Genomic DNA, 21,738 nt, shown 5'->3' on the forward strand with positions numbered 1-21,738 from the left:
GAGAAACATCTCCCAAAAGAAAATCATCATGGCTCAAAATTAATACCTTGTTTAAAAGCTACTACCGATTTCTCCACACTGTTTAATTATTTTAATTATCCAATTTGAATTATTTTACCAGTGAAAGTACTTACATTAGGATTGACTGCAGTATAGAAAGGCATTTACAGGATTCAGTATTGTAGCATTAATAAAAGGAAAAGATTATTTTGCTTAAATTAAATTCTCCTGACTAATTTTCTATGGTATTTCTCGTGATGGTTAAGTAAGGCTTCAGATTTCTCTTCTCTAGTTAAAGTATTCAGTTAACAAATTTGTGTAAAAAGATGGCAAAATTATGCCAGTGACACATTTAGAAATAAGAAAATAATGATCTTATGTGATAAGATGCGTAGATTTATCAGATTAGGAAATAATTTCTTAAAAAGTTCATAACAATATTTTCTTTCAGTGAAATATATGACTTAATTACTTGAGGAATTAGGCATTTATGGACAAAGTTGTACCCCGCCTCAGTGAAAGATTTAAGCACAGTTCTAAAAAAATTAAAAACAGCAATATTCACATATAGGCAGATACTATAAGACTGAACAAACTTGTGATCTGGAGAACTGAAGCTTTTCTCTAGTTCCTTCTCATACAGCTCTCCTAGTGACTTTAGAACTTTGTCTAAATAGCATTAATAAAATGAGTGAAGACAGCTTCAGCATTTGATTCATTAATATTTACAGGAACAAACTAATCCTTGGAACAACTCCTTTTAACTTATTGGCATTAAATGAGGGCTACAGATGATCCTGTGATGAGTCTAAAAGACAGGCTGTAAGATAGCAAGAGAAAATTTGGCATTGCTACTAGTCAATACTAGTCTATGAAAATCACATCTTGATGTTTTCACCATGGAATGGTTTACAGAAGTGCAGTGCATAAAATAGGCAATGAAATTCCAGGACAGCAATTGCCAGAATACTGATTATCCAAATACTACCTTGTGCACAAGGATAGGAAACTATTTTACTGGATTTTTTGCTGTAGTTATATACACCTTTAGCTATTTTACTAGTTATTTGAAACTTTTTCTCAAGGAAATACACAGCTTTCATGTTTGACTACCCTGTTAGGAGAAAGCAACTTAGAGCAAATATACTTGTTTAAAACTCCATACAAAGCTAAGTGTGTGCCAGATATTTTAATGTATTTCATTCATAGATGCATAGAATCATATAATAGTTGAGGCTGGAATGGATCTGTGGAGAATGTCTTGTCCAAACCACCTGCTCAAATACGTTCCTCTTAACATACCCAAGGATGCTATTGGCCTTTTTTTGCCACAAAGGCCCATTACTGGATTGTTAAGTTGACCAAAGACGCAAACCCCTTTATTCCAATGGAGATTAGTCACCAAGAACTTCTGAAAACTCTAAAGTATACCACAGCAGCTTTGGTTAACTACATGTATATCACATCGGACAAGCTTCACACAGGTAAGTGCCAGGAGGCATCTTGAAAACAAAAAGGCAACAGGCTGTTTTCAGCCCAGCCCCTAAATTTTGAAGTATTTATAAGACATAGCAAACGAAGACAAAGTTATTCTACAACTCTTTTCTGTATAATGTAAATATAAATTCCAACAGGAGTACTGGAGTACTGTGTCCAGTTCTGGGCTCCCCAGTTCAAGAGGGACAGGGAACTACTAGAAAGAGTCCAGCGTAGGGCTACAAAGATGATTCAGGGATTGGAGCATCTCCCTTATGAGGAGAGACTGAGAGAGCTGGGACTCTTTAGTCTGGAGAAGAGAAGGCTGAGGGGAGACCTTATCAACGCCTACAAGTATCTCAAGGGAGGGTTGAAGGAGGAGGGAGCCAGACTCTTTTCAGTGGTTCCCACCGAGAGGACGAGGGGCAACGGGCACAAGTTGGAACATAAGAGGTTCCACTCAAATATGAGGAGAAACTTCTTCACGGTGAGGGTGACGGAACCCTGGAACAGGCTGCCCAGGGAGGTTGTGGAGTCCCCTTCTTTGGAGATTTTCAAAACCCGCCTGGATGCAGTCCTGAGTAACATGCTCTAGCTCTGGGCAATCCTGCTTCAGCAGGGGAGTTGGACTAGATGATCTCTATGGTCCCTTCCAACTCTAGAAATTCAGTGAAATTCAGTGAAATTCAGTGAAACAGCTATGTTTTATAGCTCTGAAAACATGAGAAAAGTTGAAAAAACTGTCATCTGCAATGTCAGATTGAGTGGTTAATCTCCATCATCACAGTGAGCAATTGAGGTGGTTTAACCCTGCACTGACAGATAAGCTCCCCACCTGGTCACTAGTCACTCCCCACCCCAGCAGGATGGGACAGAGAACTGGATGGGCAAAAGCAAGAAAAGAAACGACCTCATGGGTTAAGATAAAAGATGGCTAATAAGTGAAGGGGGAAAAAAATAAATTTAAAAACTCTCCAGTGATGTAAAAATAACCATTCCCACCAGCAGATTGATGCTCAGCAAGTCTATGAGTAATGGCCACTTAAAATCCCTCCCAGTTTTACAACTGAGTGTGATGTCATATGGTATGGAAAATCTCTTTAATCAGTTGGGGTCAGATGTCCCAGCTGAGTACCCTCCCAACTTCTTGTGTACCTCCACCATACTTGCTGGGGGTGGGGGCTGACCAAAAAACAGATAACACCTTGATGCAGTATAAGCACTGTTGAACAACAGCTAAAACACTGGTGATTTCTATATTATTCTATAATAATTCTATAATAATGATTTTGGTCACCAGTCTAAAACAAAGCACTATATAGGGTACGATGAAGAAAATTAACTCCATCCCAGCCAGACTCAGTACTGCAATTCATGATTATCTTGTCTTTACAGTAACAGTCTGGTAACTTTATATGGTAGTCCAGAAGAAATTTTGAGGATATATAGTGGTTATTTGATCTGGATGTCTGGGAACAATTTATGTAAATTATAAAGTTTCCAAACGACTCATCTACAAATAGCTTTTCTTAATTTTTTTTTTCATAGTGTTTCCACTATGCAGCAAATATCTAACAATTCCTTTCATTTTTACCAATGGTGCACACAATAGATGTTTCAGAACACAACAAAAATGTATTAAATCAGTATATAAAAAATTCAAACTGAATAATATGACTTCGCTAACATTGAGCAGAAATGGTCTGGTTAGCCTTCAATCTGTCCAAAAATAATGCACGTGGCCTGAGTTTCTCAGCCATGAGATAAGATTTCAGGCATTTCTAAAATCATACCAAGGTATAATACAGGAATACTTTGACTATATTAAGTACTGAAAGATTGTAACGTAACAGAGCTTCACACAGACAAATTTACATTAATTGAACTAATTACTCCTGAATATCTCAACAACATTGCACCACTGTATGCAACATGGACATAAACATGGGTATATGGGTGATATTTCAGATGTACTAAATAAATTTTATTTATTCTGTAGTAAAATTAAAAAATATTTCTTACCCATTCATAAGAAACAATCCAACACCCACGAGCAATTCCCAGCATCACATTCAAGGTACGACGAGGACTCCCTGTGACTACATGGCTTGTTGTTTCACATACATCATCTGACAACAAAAAGTCTCCAAGTTTATTCACGACCTGAATTACTGTATTTTGCATCCTAAAAAGAAGGAAAAAAATAATGTTGAATGAATATGCGAATTATAAAAGCATATACACACAACACAAATTAACTCAAATTCACCTAATTTCTTTCCTCATTAATCATTTCTTATCCTTTTCTGAGCATCTACCCATTTGCTAGGTCTAAATTCATTAGTCTTCTCACAAAGTCAAAACAGACCCTTTTCTGTCATCACACAATCATATCTACTTGTACATCAAAGCTCTTTTGTCCCCCACATCTATCTCGTCTGTTTAGATAGAAGCTTTTGAGGCAGGAATTATCTAACATATTGTTTGTGTACAATGCCTAGTACAACAGAGCCTTGCTCTTGGTTGCTTTTGTAGTACTATCAGGAATGTTACCAGGAAATATAAACACTTAGACACAGCACTCTTAAGAAGTTTTCATTAGGAAGCACCAGATTTTCAGCATCTGAAAGAAATGCTGTCTAAATTTAGAGAGAAGTCCTAAAATTCTGGCTTGCTACCTATACATGTGATCCAATGTTTTAATTAAAAATTCACTTATCCTTAAATACTATTATAATTAAACATATAAAATTAAATATAAAATTCAGAATGGCCACCTATAACAGGAATTCTAATTTGAGTTCTCTACATAGCTACTGTGAAGCACATAAATATATCCTTGTGAAAACAGTGAGATCTTGGTGTCACTAGAGAAAAGCTCTTGCATGAGAACAATTTACTGTTCTTATTAATGATTATTTTCATAAATCACTATTATAAATGATCATTAAAGATCTATAAATGAAAGCCCAGTTCCAGTGCATTCTCTACTTCCCCAGGATGACTTGGAAGTGTCCATGGCATGTTACTCAATATAAAAAAAATTAGGCATAACCTTGAACACAGTCACATCTATCATAACAGTAATCCTCTCAGGTAAAACATTTAAGTTGATCAGTGACATAATATGAGCACACTCAGAACATCTCCAGAAGCCTCTGGTCTGTGGTAACTTCATTCTCACCTCATTTCACTCTACAGAGAGTAAATCAGTTAAAACTCCCAAATTACCCCAGATAAAACAAGCGCTACTTAAGAGGAACTCTAACAAAACAGCAAAAAATTCTTCACAGAGAATGCAGCAATCTATTTTTTAAAGAAGTTTCAAACATTTAAATGAATGGTAAAAACAATGTAGCAAATTAATTTCATGCTTAAGGCAAAAGATGATATTGCATGCGGATACTCTATGATCATAGAATCATAGAATCATTAGAGTTGGAAGAGACCTTTAAGATCATCAAGTCCAACCGTTAACCCAGCACTGCCAAGTTACTACTAAACCATGTCCCTCAGCATCAAACCACTGACCCTCACTCCAGCATGAATTCTGGCCTTGGCTATATGGTTTTGGCTGTTACTAGAATATTTGCTATTCCCTTTTCATTTTATGAGCTTTAACTTAACATAGCCTACAAATGAAAGTTATTGCAACATTGCAACCCGTAGGGGCTGGCCCTGCCTAGATTGCATCCTCAGGGGATGCATTTCCATGCTCTGAGCCTTTTCTAAGTTCTTTCTTGTGTCTACATAAAATTCCTTACAATGAGAGGAAGAATTCCTGTTGTACAAGAACTGATTGTAAGATACCTTATAAACTGCAGTGAAAGCTCACCAGTTCATACTTCAGTCAGCTGAAAAAACTGACGGATAGAAATTTGCAGCAAAATTTCACTGAACTGATTCAGAAAAACAGGTAGCTGCTGGTTGTGAATCAGTGAGCAGTATTTAATATAATCTCAAAACCTGATGCCTTGAAACCACTGAGCTCATACATCTTAAAATTTAAATTCTAATGAACCACTTTTGAAGCTGTAGCTACTGGGTAGCAGAACTGGCTTTTAGTCATTGGGTTGTATTTTGGAAGACTATTTTCTGTTTCTTAGTTCTTTCAGAAGCAGTCCCTCTACCTTCATCCATTTAAAAATTGATGAATGCCTACAACTGTAGACAGCCAAAAGCACAATCTTGATGAAGAAATTCTGAAGAAAATCAATTGTTATCACCAGAAATTTTTATTTAATGAAACAGTGGGAAAAATCAACATATAAGCAACCTAAAAGAAATAATAAGTTAATGACCTCTTCCAATAAAAGAACTTTCTCCCTAGCTCTGCCAGGATTTGTTCTCCTCTCTTGAGCAGATCACAGCCTCTGTTTTCCACTACTCCTTTCTGCACTGTAGCTATTTTCTTTACTTCCCCCACAATGATCTTGTATTGCATGACTTCTGAAGTGCATTTTATAGCCTTGGTATTACTAGCATCCAGTCACACTAAAGAGAAGAAAAGTATTAATTCCATTGTATATTTCTGACATATATTAGTATACTTGTTAATAGTTATTGACAACCATTTACAAAGAACTTCTAAAAAACATAGCCACTAAGTGCTGTTTCTGAATACTTATATCTATGTAACTGTCAAGATCTAATTACTTCAAACCTGGAACAGATTTGTGGGTAGCAGAATTATCTTGAGTTTTGAAAAAGAATTCAAGAAACTGTAAGCAAGTGCAGTATAAAATATGGAATTGTGTTTTTGTTGGATGTTCTTTATGCTGTAAGACTTTTAAGAGAATGATAAGAGCATGCCAGAAAATTATTAACTCTCCCCTAAAATATGCAGTGGCAGCTGCTTCTAATGTTTTGAAACTAACTGGCTAAAAAGCCTACAACTGATATTTATTTAGCAACTATCTGTATAAAAGAAAACATTTTAAACCAATGTTTTAGATTATGACTAAAGAGAAATAATTAAAATGTATGGGGGAAAGGCTAAGTCTTGGGCTGAAAGTCTGAACCATTTACTATGCAAAACTACTTTTTACACTTCCTTCAGAAAAATTCAAAAGTTGTTTAAGATTTATTTTTATTGCTCTGAAGTCCTGCTGAGCTCACCTATGGAACAACTACTTCAGTCTGCACCACAGCAACACAAACACACATACAGCGTAGATAGCAACAACGTATACATGTATGTATCTGTTTCTAGCTAGAATAAAAAAAAAAAAAAAAATAATCAAATAAACTATTTTAACATACAGCCCAAAGATAAATTTCATTTTGTATAGACACAAAAAGATTATCAACATTCAAGTTTAAACAGTGTGCTGACTAAAGAGTCAAAATGTTTAATACTTACTCGGAAGACATACTCGTCATAACTAGTGTCCTCGTTGGCTAGAGACATGAAAGAGACAAGAAAACATCAAAAATCAGAAAAATTTTCCTCTTTGAAAAAACCTTCAATTAGAAACTGTTCCATTAAAAGGACTAAACAAATTCATAATTACAGTTCCAACTGGGAAAGAGGCTGTATTAATTTAATCTTTGAGGACAAGGAAGGAAGGAAACTGCTTCATCATGTCTGATATCAATGCATCCAATATAGTAGAAAACAGAAGTAGGATTATTCCTATTCAAAAAGCGAAGGATTTTCAGCCTGGGATGCCACAGAAAAAAAGGACAGCATTTGTCTTTTGCCTTTTCCTTCTTCTGATCAGGTGGAAAGAAAAAGTCAACGCACAGGCAAGAAAGAAAACCTGTTATTTAAAATTATTCCAGTTTCTTCCTAAAGAAAGGCAGAATCTGCCTGAAATGCTGCAGAAACAAGTATACATTTATTGTAAAGTATTATTTTAATAATTTTATTTTATTTTGGTACTGTAGCTTTTTTGGTGGTTTTTTTTTTTTGCACAACTTTAGTATTTTAAGTGCAGGTTTTTAAGTAAACATTCTTTCACTCTTAAATCTTGTCTAGTGAATAAAAGTTGTCCAAGTAACTTAAGGTAACACAAGGTATACCCAAAAAATATTGCAAACCTTAAACCAGCAATTCTAAGACACCTTAGAATTCCCCTTCCCCTCCAATACCTCACATTGCTTCTGTGCAAAGTAGGAGTGTTTGCCCCCTACAGACTTTAAATAAGCATTTTAAGAATTAGTATTATAGAAGTCAGAAAAAGGAGTATCGTTTGGTCATCAACACTGACATGAAAGCCTGTACCATGTACAAAGGTAGGAAGAACATGAATTTTGGCAGTATCAAAGAAATACATAACTGAGCATAACACAGTCATCAAAAAAATACACATAAGAAAAGGTGTTGAAAAACCTGGCTAAGAATTACTTGTAGCTACATACACATGCACAAGTATGTATGCATAAACATTTTAATTTTGTAGAAAAAGTAGACAGACTTTTATACAATGATTTCAAAGAACTCCTCCTAATTTTCAAAATCAATATACGAATTTCAAATTATTTCCCTAGATAACTACTGTGCCGTGTAAAAAAAAAAAAAAAAAAAAAAAAAAACGCCCCCTTCTCCCCTTTCCCCCCCCCAGTACATCACCACAAGCAGTAAGTTCCCAAAGTCTCTGCTAAAATTCAGTTTTCTTTGAGTAATATATTGAGCTGAGACCATAAAAATATTTTAAATTGGATTACAGCTGGTTGCACAGGCCAAAAAAGACTAAAGGGCAACTCATTTTACTGAGTAATGAATCACAGAACAGAACAGAGAACAAGTTCTGATGCAACTCCATCTGTTCTCTCTTATCAGTACAGAACTGCTCTCCATTAAGTGTTCAAGCAATTTGTCACCTTTAAGAACAGAGCTCCTTGGAATTATCTCGGAAGACAAATATACTGTAGACTAATAGCATGCACCATGACTATATAGGTGTTCATTATATGAACAATCTTTGCATAAATAAAACACAATTTATATATCATCAACAAGATAGATATTAATATAAGAAGCAGTCTTTTCAACATACATGATAACTTCATTCTGTGGTTGAGTAAATTTGAAAAACATAAAACTATTTGAGTCTTCAGTAGCAACATATAGCATACTCAATTTTTTTAAATGATAAACGTGCACTCAGAGAACATTACATAAGCTATATAATACTTTAGAAATTAAAATACATAAAATATAAAAATGTAAAAACCGATAATAGAATGGAATAAAGCTTCAAATGAGGAAATGATTAAACTTTTCTATTGAAATATTTGAGAGAAATTCTATGCAGTGTTTTTGGAAACGTAAGTTTCCAAATTCTAACTTGTTGCCAGCAATACTTACTGTGGATGCCTTAGCCTACTGCTAGCCTGACAACTGAAGAGAAGATAATACTCACTTATCTGAAATAAAAATGTGTTGCATTCTTAGCCAAAAGACTTTGTACTGCAATATTTTCAGCTCCAAATAAACAATCACAGAATTGTACAGGCCGGAAGGGACCTTCAAGGCCATCTAGTCCGACCTCCCCGCAGTCAGCAGGGACACCCCCAACTAGACCAGGCTGCCCAGGGCCTCGTCGAGCCTCACCTTGAATATCTCCAGGGATGGGGCCTCAACCACCTCCCTGGGCAACCTGTTCCAGTGCTCCACCACCCTCACAGTAAAGAACTTTCTCCTAATCTCCAATCGAAATCTGCTCCCCTCCAGCTTAAAGCCATTGCCCCTCGTCCTGTCACTACAGGCCTTTCTAAACAGGCTCTCCCCAGCCTTCCTGTAGGCCCCCCTCAGGTACTGGAAGGCCACTATTAGGTCTCCCCGGAGCCTCCTCTTCTCCAGGCTGAACAAACCCAGCTCCCTCAGCCTGTCCTGGTAGCAGAGGTGCTCCAACCCCCTGATCATCCTTGTGGCCCTCCTCTGGACCCGTTCCACCAGGTCCATATCTTTCCTATACTGAGGGCTCCAGACCTGCACACAATACTCCAGGTGAGGCCTCACCAGAGGAGAGTAAAGTGGAAGAATCACCTCTCTGGACCTGCTGGCAACACTTCTATTGATGCACCCAGGATGGGATTGGCCTTCTGGGCTGCAAGTGCCCACTGCCTGCTCATGTCCAGCTTCTCATCCACCAGCACCCCCAAGTCCCTTTCCTCAGGGATGCTTTCTAATACCTCACCCCTCAGTCTGTAGTGATGGCGAGGATTGTTCTGGCCCAGTACAGACTAGCTGTACCTATTGTACTGTAACAATTAAAGCACATTTAATTGCTCTTGGAATTTCCAAGAACTTCACAGCTTCAATTCCACTTTTGAGTTTAATACTTGAAGAGTTTGAGCAAAAATAGTTAACAATGCAGCAATATATATTAAAAATATCTGTAGTGGTTTGGGCTGGACTGGCCACTGAAAGAACTGGGAAGGCACAACACATGGCTTAAAAGCAAGGTTTTACTCTTCTCTGTCCAATCTTTCTGCACTGAAAACCTCATCTATGTCAAATATGTATGCTTCAGCATAGTCATGATGTTCTGCTTCAGTATCTGAAGCCAAGCCTTGCTGCCATGAGAATGAAGCTCTGCAGTTAAATCCACACAAAGGAACTGCGCTAGGTTGTTGGGCTCCTTGGATAATACAAGCTCCAATGTCAAACCCTGATGTGCCTGTTCAGAATGTGCAGAAAAATACCCATCCTTACAACTCTTTATAAATGAAATGTCATGGAAGTATCACAAATCAGACCACTCCAGCAATACTATAAACCAAGGCAAGAGCAGCTTGAGATCCTACAGCTGCTTCTTCAGCTTCAGAGCTGAAATGTTCATTAACGGTTCCTTAATACCTTATCTATAGGGAAGTGAAAATACTTCCCTACATAGAAAATAGAAAAATAGGAAACCTGCAGCCTGTCCTGACATGACCCTGTAAAGTCAGCCCTTGAATTGTAGCTTTTATGCTACAACACACAGCATACAAGATGGTGCTGTGAGTATTCTGGGAAATGTTCTGTCAGTGGGCCTCAAAGCAATTCAAAGACTCAAGAATGCAGAAGGATGCATACAAAAGGTAGAAATTGGAATAAATTTAATTTCTTCCAAACTATTATTTCATCTTCATTTGAAACTGCATATTTTTGCATGTTAGAGGTCATTCACTAAGCAGACAACATTTTGTTTTATTGCTTCAGTAAGACAAGCAGTCCTCTTTAATAACAGTTACCAAGCAGAAAACTGAGCCAAACTATGTTCTAATTTGCAGTTGTACATTTTTCAAGTTAATTGCTTCCCTCCCCCCCCTTACTATGCAATTTTTCTTCTATGCTCTTTATGTCTGTTTTATTTTACTTTTACTTGCTTTTACTGCAAAATTTTCTTTGAGTTAGCATTTCATTTCTGACCAGCAAAAAGACATCTGGTGAACATCATTATGAGTTCTAATGCACATTCGTAGCAGGACTATTATTAATAAAGCACTGGAAAAGGTGGTATTGACTGGCCCCTTGACTTATCATTAATCTCTGAATCCTGAAAAGCTACATATCTGTATTCTAAATCAGAACACGCGTCTTTCTGAATTATTTTTTAGGTCTGGAATACAGGCTGTATTATAAACGACGTGCTTCAGCTTTTCTTTACACATTTCTTAGGAGCACTAAGCATTAGTTGCATTAAGCATTTCTTTAGAGTCTGCCAGCTACAAGATTTTTATAAGTCATCTGAAATATAAAACATGCATTCAGTAGCTCAAAGGAAATACTATTTGTAAATCTTTCCACTACTTAAAAGACAATGGGATGCTTCCTGCATGTTAACTGACCTATACCACTAAAGAAGAATCCAACCTCAAAACATCTTTCTTTCTTCTAAATTTGAGCAGGTGTTTCTTGGAGCTGAAGGACAGTAAGAGAAAAGCCCTGTTTTGTACAACCTGCTTTTCAAGAAAGTGAATTCAAATTTTGTTTCCTTAAGAATGTCACAATTTGTTTTTCATAGGTGACATGAATTAAAATGTGACTGTAAAATATGTTTTTTCCAGTTGTCAAGAATAAAGTACATTCATGTTAAGAATTCACTTGACAGGAATGGCTTTACATTTAGGCTGGAATTTCACCAGTCACAAGTAAATTAGATCTCATTTTGTCTTTGGGTCAAGAACCCAGACCTCAGATTTTTTTTCAAGAAAGGATTTCAACCAGTAAATATAACTTTTGAATTGTGTATTCATTAGTCCAAATGCTCCTCTTATGCCTTAAAGTTGACTGAAGTTCTGTAAGAAATAAGCCTTAGGGTACTCTCAAACTTAGATGTACACTGTGATGGAAAAAAACGACCTTCACCTTCAGGACTCAACAAGATACTTATCCAATGTGGTATACAAAGGACTTTTAGAAGGGGCCAGGGACAGGCGGGGGAACGAAGTGCATGTATGTGAAATAAAGTGTAAGGGCCAGTATAAGATTATTATATCATCTGTTTTGTACTCTTCTAGTACCTTTTTTCTCTGGTTATTGTAGGTCCATTCGATGGTTCTGAAATTGGTTCAGAACTCATATACTCACTTTTGATCTTTACAGCTGTATTCCAGAAGTAATAAACTTCAGTTCTACTAATCCATGAGCCAAAAACAGATCCATGTGTAGCATGGCAATATTCAAGAATCAGGCTAATTTCACTCTACTTTTATCTAGGAAGGTTGCAATAATGATCCAAAACTTTAAGGCTGTTTTTAGAAACAATCTATAAATTGCGCTACATTAATTTATTCTATTCAAGTAATTGTGGCTCATAGCTGAAAGTAATTGGTAATTGCAATAAATGATTACTATTCAGTAGTTTTAAACAGCAATTATTCAAAGCTGTAATTTACTTTCTGGCTGTCCTTTCTCTGCTTATCAGTCCTTTGATACTGATATTTTTCCAGTTTCTTCTGGCTGCAAACTCAATTTCAACTGTAATTTCCTGACCCAATATAGTTCCTCTGCTTTGGTCCTAGAAAGTTGTGAAAAATGCACTCATCTTAACTAAATCAATACTACCATGGGGAAAGATGAAAAAACAAAGCAGGCTATAACAAGACAGAAATATAAGATGATGTGGCCGGTGCTTGGGCATCAGCTTTCCTTCACGGCCAAAGATGATTGAAAATGAGAAATCCTGTAACCACAGGCATAGGAATCCCTAGAACTTCTGTTGGCCAGATGAAGGATGATGAATAGCTTCAGACTTCTAAGACTAGCAGTGTCACAGTTTACACCTTACTGACATTTTCAGTTTTTCACATGCAACCATAATAGCTAACACCTATATTAAAAACAAATAAAAAAATCAGCCATGGACGATACGAAACTCTGTAGCAAGGGACAGCTTTCACTGCAACTTCAACGGACAGGTTTGTGTGGCTATGATCATTCACAAAACTAGAGACTGACTTTTTTCTGGTAGGACAGACAAAGTTTAAGGGAAGAGCAGATGCTTCTTCCCACCCATTTGACTGCAACCAAAAACTCCTAAGTCAATCAACACGACATGAAAAAAGCCAACAAGCATGACTACAATTTCTGCAAGCACAGGCAGCATTGATTCCCATTCTCATGGGAAGCCCAAGCCTTTCCAACAGCTACAAATTAGGGGCTGGCTTTCCAGTCAGCATTGCTCAGGAAAAGAAGCAGTCCAGTTGTCCCATTTTGAGGTAAAACAGAACCAACTTTCTGTTCAGTAATTTTACTTCTTAGCTCAGCCTCTTCTAACTCTCTGAAATTAACGACACACTGTGGAGAAAACTGTTTGCTTTTAGAGTGATAAAATCAATGTTTGTACTTCATGCCAAGGATGGGTATGCAGAAAGGCTCTTGCTTATACTTATTGCTATAACAACCAAGGTCAACTAATTTTGTTATTTGCCCCATTGGAAGGCTGGAAGAGAAAAGCATAGAGGGGTCCCACCTGTGGGGAGAAGAGGACAGGACAGGTGACCCAAAACTGACCAACAGAGTATTCCATCCCATCTGCCCCATGCTCAATATAAAAGCTCAGAGATCAATGGGTCAACACTCTTTCTTCAACGGCCGATGTCCAAAGAGGACCCTGCCTGTTCATCTGCCTTTGATCCCAATCTGTGCATTCCTGACTCCAGAGCTGGAATCCCATTCCCATCCGTCACTGAGTCCAGTCTGGGACTTCCCCAGTGCCTGCCAGTGACGTCATCGTGGGAGCTTGACATGGTTTTGCATATATTTTGTATCTATTTTATAATTTCCTTTTTATTTTATTAATATTTCATTAATGTAGTTTAGTTCCTTCTAAACTTGTAAATCTCTTTATCTCTCCTCCTCCTCTCCTGGGAGGAAGAGGTGGGGGAAGAATATCTGTCACCATCATTGGCCAATTCGTCCTAAACCACGACATTAGTTCTCAACTGTCTTTTCCTAGTAAAGTTTCACCTCTAGACCACATAGCATGAAAATTGAGGAGACAGAGAGGGAGAAACTGCTAACATGTGACACATGTGACAGAAGTGAAGTTCAAGAGTGGGATGCTAAGGGGAAGAGAAAGAATCTAAACTTTAGAATAGCTAACAGAAAACGAAAGTTCAGCTGAAGGAAGGACACTCCAACACCCCAAAAAAGGTCGCAAGACAGGAGAAAGACAAACAAGGACTACCATGGTACAAAACTATGTTACGAAGAAAACTCATACATGGAAGCAGAAACATTTTAAAGACCACACTAAGGCATAAATTCTGTCATTAGCATCAAATAACATCCAGTGTTTACTAACCTTCCCAAATGATCTGCGAGGAAGTCAAGCACAGGGGTTTTTTCTGCTGAAATATTAAGCAGCTGAACTTCTCCCCTCTACCTCCCACCTTCACCAAGGTTAACAAAAATAGTTTGTACCCTTCTCTGAATAATTTCACCCAAATAATTAAGCGTGATGGAGGAGTGAATCTGTTTCATCTGTTCAGATGATAAAAACTGTTTATGCTTTCATAATGATCCAATGAAGTGAACCATTTCTTTGAACAGCTGACTTATGACTGACTAAAGGCACTTCATAAAGCTTCAGCTGAAATACCCTGTGCCCTAACTGTGAGATAAAAACAAAGCCATGAGGGTAGCTGGCAACAATGAAGTAGCTTCAGGGAAATTAATGGTTTGATTTTTAAGCCTTCATCAGCCATCCATTAAGTTTTTTGTAATGGTGGTTGCCACCCATCATGGAAGGTTCATTAGAAATGACATCTGCCTCAGCTACTTCATTGCAGGTATCAGTGGCTCAGTGAAAACTGCTCACAATGGGTTATACATTGGACAGAACGAACCGCGGCACAGAGACAAGCGTCCATTGCACAGGTTATAGGGATGGAACCATTTTATGAGGGAAGGAACCATTCTGCATCACCCCTGCTACTAAATACCGGGTTTACACAATTAACACCATGAGGTTCATTTAGATAGTTGAAGTCTTCTAGAGATTGCAAACTACGCAGCAATGAGAGTGGAATTTCAGGTGAAGATACTCCTGAACACATTTGCAGCCCCCAAATGTCAAGGCTGGATTTATGTTAGGTTTGTGTTAAGAAACAAGACTGTAAACTTCGGTACATTCCCTGCTGACAAGACTGTTACCCACTGGTTTCAGACAGACAACAACCTGAGTTAATGCTTTATAGCCCTCTAGACAATACGCTAAACAACTGAACAACACTTATTGAAGGCTTTGAGGTACAACAGCAATATTATGAAGGGTAGAATAATATTTTTTAAAAAAAAAAAAAACAATCCCCAACCACTTTTTTTTTTTAAATTTTTAGGATCTTGAAGGATTAAGAATGAATCAGAATGCACACAATTCTTTCAAAAAATATTTTTTTGTAGCACATACTTATGATCAACAGCATTTTCGATTCTTTATACTAGTAGGAAGTAGTATATCTATTAAGGAATAAGGTAGTGCAATATTTTTTCCTATTTAACCAATAGCATATTTGTATTCCTCTACCACATGCAGTACTTTCTGAGCTCATAATCCAATTCAACAAAGATCACACCACTAATCCATAAAATGTTTAATTTCAATTTAGAAAAGAATCATGGTATTTATAATTTTAAAAAATGTTAATGAAGGTATGTCAAATGCTGATGAAATGGAATCTATGAACTCTTGTTCAGTTTACTTTACAAGAATTTTCAAGAGTGGCGAAGCTATCATTTAAAAAAGCAGCTCCATCAACGAAAGGATTTCTGGCCTACAGAGTCATGCCAGATACCGGTAGGTTTATGTAGGGTGTTCATTTTTGCAAGAGTTAAACTGCCCAAAAAAGGAGGATCTAACCAGCAGTTGCTTTTCCTCCTGGTGGTTTTTGATGCCAAATGGGAAAATAGTTTCAATTTTACACTGATTCTTTGCCAAACCAGCTGCACTCCAGTGGATTATTTGGTTTTCTGGCATGACAGTTACGACCTCGGTGTTTTACAGATGTAACACTGTACCCCAAAACTAGAAAAGAATTGGGGATTACCAATAACTAGAGTTAAGTTACAGCACCCATACACATTTTCAGCAGTGAGGTATGCATGTCTCAAGCATGGACTGTATGCTCTCACTTCTTACACAATGTTTATGCACTGTTCCTCTCACGCTCTGAACCCAAGAGTTGTATCTGTATCTTGGACCTAAGCCTTCCTTCCACCATCAAATCCAAGAACGCCATGGAGTTTCAAAGAAAAGTATGGAGATGGTATAGATGTACCACAAATAACTTAATGTCCCGATCTGAGGTCCCAAAGGCACGTGCCTAAATCATGACGTTTGGGATTCTAGGATTTTCTTCTCAGTGCTTATCCTTATCTGTTGTTCACCATGGATAGCTCTTAAGCAATTTCCTACTTGCCTAAAAGTAATAGTAAAAAAACATGTTCCGACTTTATGTAAGACCTCATAAATAGTCTCCTGACCAAAAGTCACCATACCTACCAATCTTCAGGAAAAAAACCTCAACAAAAGAAAACTAACAAAATACCAATTCTAAAAACCCTACCAAAAACAAAACAGTGAAGTTTTTTTTCTTAATTCTAAGCATACAAAAACCAAAATTCTCCATACGCTTTAGCCACTATTTCATGAATAAGGTTCTCAAAAAGAACAAATGTGTTAATCTCTTGACTGAACATAAATTTAGTGACATTTTTTTTAACAAAAAACTTGGACAAATTCAACTCCTGAGTTTTAACTACCCCCCCAGCTAAGATGACAAACTGCACCACCTGACAACCACCTCCTGTATCACTGTCACAGTACAAGTTTCTAGTGTTCCAAACAGCAACTCAAGAGTGTGAGCAGCAGTATTTTCAGTATTTTAACTCCATCACCCCAATATGAAGGTCTTAGATTTTTTCATTACTTTATACCAGAAGTAGTAAGTACTTTATCAGATTAGTATCTGCGTATTCCACCTATATGTAACAAATACTAACACCATTATTGATATGACATTTTGTTCTCAGATGCTAATATTATTACAAAACCTGGACATTTGGAACAAACAAATGACCACAGCTATATTTTGAAGATACCAATAGCATAAGCTGTACCTTGCCAGTAAAAATAAACTTTCTTGTTGGATTTCAATGCCCCATTCAGTGGCATATTTCAGGCACTCCAATGAAGCAAATATTCTGCAGTGATGTATAACATTAGATCTTTCTATCACTAGACACTTTCAGAGTTACTTGTCCCACAATGTGATCTGCTCAAAAGCTTCTTTCCCAAACACTTGTTTCAACTTTATGTTGAGTCAGCTGGATAACTACAGCTTAACAATAATCGATCAGTTGTCGTCAGCTAGAGTTGGTCAGACACTCTGGATTACTTTATGTAAAATGAGACATCTTGTCAAGAAGAAACATTTTAGTATAAAATCAGATATGCATAAAAATCAAAGCACCAGACATTTGGTCAATACCATAAAACTTTCTTGATGGTACCATGCAAACACTCTCATAATTTGTATCTTCAATCACTTATCTCATCTCTGCTCCCAGAAGCAATCAATTTGAATAATTTTCAATGACCACCAACCCCATAATATCAAGTATTTTCCCCAGACCATAAACGTGTATGTAGTTCCAGATTCTTTACCGTTAACTGTAAATAAGCTTGCATGCTTCCACCTTATCTAATTCACACTAGTTTAATATTCATTTCCAGCTCAAAGTCAGTAACATTTCAAGTGTCAGTGTTTAAAGTATGTACCTATTCAAAGCAACTACAAAATCAAAATCAGAAGGAAAACATAAAAATAAATTGTCCACTGAACAGATACAATTTGTTTAAGACAATCTACAAGTTTGCATATCAAATATAGACGTTAAGTCACTCTCCTGAATTTCTGGCAAGACACACCATGTTCTATAGTTACAGATTTTTTCAGGCTATTAATATTTGTTTTGCCATGAATAAAATATTTTCATAACGTATTTTGATAACAGGATCTAACCATGGCCTGCTTCACACTAATTGTTCCATAGCATGAGCTTGGATTCTTTGTAAAATTCCCCCTTCTCACAAAAATCTCTCAAGTTCAGTGCTGGTAACTTTACCTTAACACCAATCCAAGAGCTACAGAAATACAAGCCATGATCAATCCGTTTAAAACCAAAACTGTCAGAATTTCAGTTAAGTTCATACTGTCTTCTCTGCGAAAATATGGTTTTAATTATCTGTAATGATGTTTAACTCTTTTTTTTCACATTTAAAGAGTTTGTTCCATTCTCTTAGAAGACAGTATTTTAAAGGGTTTTTTTATTTTAAAATTCATTCCAATTGCATTTCTAGTGATGAGATACTTTAAAAGTCTTTAAAAGATATCTCATATCCCTCAAAAAATATGAAACAATTTTTTACTTGAATAAAATATCAGTTAACTGGTTATTCCTAACTAGTTATTCCTCTGATCTATTTAGAGTACAAAATGCTTACATTTATGATATATGTAACAAATGTTGTAATAAATGTAAATATTTTTGTAGCATTAAGCAACGAAACAAGCACTCAACCCTCACACCTACACATTAACACCATTGTAACTAATTTGTCTGAATACAGTTTTGGCTTTATGATTTTTAACTATTTCACTCTGTCCTCCCTATGCAAAGGACTATGGACTTAATTCCATGGAATAACTGAAAATGCATCACAATGCATAAAGGGTTTATTCTATCCCTGCAATCCAGCATCATCAATTTAAGATTTCTAGACCAGGGAAGCCACCTGCTGACATTCATAGGCATTAATCCACATTAATCCTTACCAGCTTTGCAGGAGAAGAATATGGAACCATCCTCAGTTATGGGTTGTCATGTCTCAAAACCAAGAATTTCAAACCTATAGGCCAGTTTTATAAACCTACTTTTATGAGGTGCACTTGAGTATGTACAACACACCAAAACTCCTGAGGATTTTTGGCATGGTGGTGTTGCTTTAAATCTAAAAAGATCACTCCTGATGCCATTAAAAATTCCTGAAAATCTTACTTATCTTCCCCCAACATGCCTTCAGCTGCCAATATAAACTGCTCTGTCTTCATGGTTTTTGTTAGTTGACAGTACAATTTTAGATAACTGTTTAGAAGTCTACCACTTTAAGAGTACAATGCGCATACATAGGTAAATACTATAAAGAAAGAAAATATGAGTACTTGTAATCTAAAACTGTGATACAGAAGTACCTGAACAAAGTCATTCTTGATTTAAACTTCAGCTAGAGCAATGTACAAGAAACTTAACCTTGTATGAGTTTCAACTCATACATAAACTCAACTGCATGAGGTTTTGAAGAATGCATAATACAACAGCACAGCATAGAAATACAGAATTTACAGCTTGATTTATATTAGATTAAAGAAAGGACAAACTGAAATAACCATGGAAGTAAACAATATTAACACTTATTCCTGGTCATATTTCCTACCGATATTTTTTTGTATGCTTTTTAAAAACGTACCATCACATAGTTAACTCCAAATGCCAACTGTCATATCTTCACTGCAGCAAATGAGTTAAAATTGTTGTGTTTGCTGCAGTACACACTGTAGTGAAGGAGTTGTAACTAGTCTAAAACATTTCGATTCAGACATTATCAAGGAATTATATTCAGCAAACACCTAAAAGGTTTTTAAAGAAGTATTAGATTTCAAAATCTTTTTTTATGAAAAAAAATAACTGCAATTTACATTGCTTCCCAAATGAAGAGACTTATCGCTAAGGAATGAATTTAAGAGATTACACTCACAATAGATTCCCAGAACAATACGATCTGAAGCCTGATAATGGAACTATTCAGTACAAAACTATATACCCTACAATGACTATAATTTAGAGGTTTGGTTTTGGTTTGACTTTTTGTTTGGGTTTTTTTGGTTTGGTTTTTTTTTTAAGATATAAAAGTTCTGGAGATTCACATAGTCACATTTCTGGAAACGTTTATCCATTAAAATAACTAGAAAATGCCCTTTCTTTTGCAGTTACATAAATTTTAAGATTTAAATAAACATTCAAAAATTCTTTGAATACTATGTCAACGAAATAATTTTAAAAAATATTTGTGTTGTTTCTCTCATTTACTTTTTGCTTTGGGCAAAGGAAACAAACTGAATTTTCCAACTTCCCTTACACTTTGTCAAACATTAGCAAAATGTTGCAAAGTTGAAGCTGCAGCCATTGAAAAAAGTGTTTATTAAAAATGTGTGTAATGTTTGGTTGTTTTTAAAAAGCTTCAAGAATATAATGTGACTAGTAGCAGAGAAGCTTTACAACTTAATTCTTTACAAAAATTTAGATACTCAGTCTAATTTTGTTCAAAACAATATCCTCTTAAAATTGCTTCACCAAATTTCCTAGGTATCTCCAACATCGGCTTTATATATTTTGCATGTATGTATGCATACAAACAATGGAAAACAGATCTTAAAAAGACATATTAATAAATATATAATATATAATATACAATTGCTCCAGAAAAACACGAAACAAAATTTTTCAGTGCAACAATCTGGTTTACAGACTGGTTAAATCACATAAAAAGAACTTCACAAAAAAAATTATATTTCAATCAAAAAACCCCCTAACTTTGTCTCTATATGAATTTGCACAGCCAAACTGCAACTGGAAACCTTTAAAACAATAAAAAAATAGCTTTCATGACGTGAAAGAAATTATGCACTTCTATATTACTGACATTTGAGTCAAATTGTATTATCAGTTGGCTGAAACAGATGGAAGAGGGAAGCCACTAAACACTGAGCAGGAATTTTCTCCATCTGCTACGTAGCTTTTGCTATTAAAGACCTCACAGAGCGTGATTGGCAAGAGAAAGCTTAGCAGACACCAAGCAGAACCATCACCTTGGACTGCAAAGCCAATATTTGGCCCTTGGTTTGAAAAAGGGGAACCACAAAAAAGAACTTCATATTGTTTTTTATTTCTCTTCAGTATGTAACATTTACACTGGGATCTTTTCTTAAGAGAAATGAAATCAAAACTAGCACTATTGTATAAAGTTCTTGTAGCATAATTATACAGGAGGAATCAGTATCAACAAATGTGGTAAATCTCTAAGCATCATTTCTGCAGACAGCCTTCGGAATAGCCATATACATTTAGCAGCTTTAGTCCAATTTCTGTGGCAAGGAATGAAGGCGTTCTGGATAGGTGGTTTAGCCTAAAAACTAGACTTATAATGCTTCTACATGACATAGATCTAGAGCAAAGTTGACTTATACATCCTACATAATACTTACGGTTATTGGTTATACAAGTAACATATATGAATATATTTAGGAAAAGAAGTAAACAAATACTTAAGAAAAGTAACAAGCTGTAAGATGCAGACAAGAAGTGAAATAATTTTAACCCAGAGATTCCTGATCCATGCGGATTAATACCCCATCTTCAGGATGTTTAAAAGGTTGAACAGCCTAGTAATTGCACCTGCTCAGAACTTTTGCATAAAACATGATCGAAACCTGTGATCAATCTCTCTGAAACTCCACCAATCATGACCAATGAAACATCTGTCTAGTTTATTTCATATAATTAATTACCTCAGATATCTTTTAGTGTTCTAGGACTTCCCCTTCTCAAAATAATTCACTGCTGGTGGTATGGTATGACTTACTGATAAAAAGAACTATTAATTTTCCCGATCAGTTTTATGTTTCCTTAGAACAAAATTTTCACAAGGAGAAAACAAGTAAAAAAGGTTCAGTGCTGACCCAATCCTCTCACCTCTTTTTTTTGCA

General features: G+C 36.1%; 1 protein-coding gene across 1 annotated transcript in view; it reads right to left on the reverse strand.

Moving 5' to 3' along the window:
- Positions 1-21,738, reverse strand: part of MCPH1 (microcephalin 1) — a 128,463-nt gene that overhangs the window by 86,387 nt on the left and 20,338 nt on the right. Inside the window, exons 10-11 of the mRNA XM_014948974.1 lie at positions 6,839-6,876; positions 3,499-3,661 (exon numbers count right to left, since the gene is read on the reverse strand). Coding sequence (XP_014804460.1) covers positions 3,499-3,661; positions 6,839-6,876 — 201 coding nt within the window. The remainder of the gene's footprint in view (positions 1-3,498; positions 3,662-6,838; positions 6,877-21,738) is intronic.

This window comes from Calidris pugnax, unplaced genomic scaffold (genome assembly GCF_001431845.1).
Source record: "Calidris pugnax isolate Ruff unplaced genomic scaffold, ASM143184v1 scaffold141, whole genome shotgun sequence".
NCBI lineage: Eukaryota > Metazoa > Chordata > Aves > Charadriiformes > Scolopacidae > Calidris > Calidris pugnax.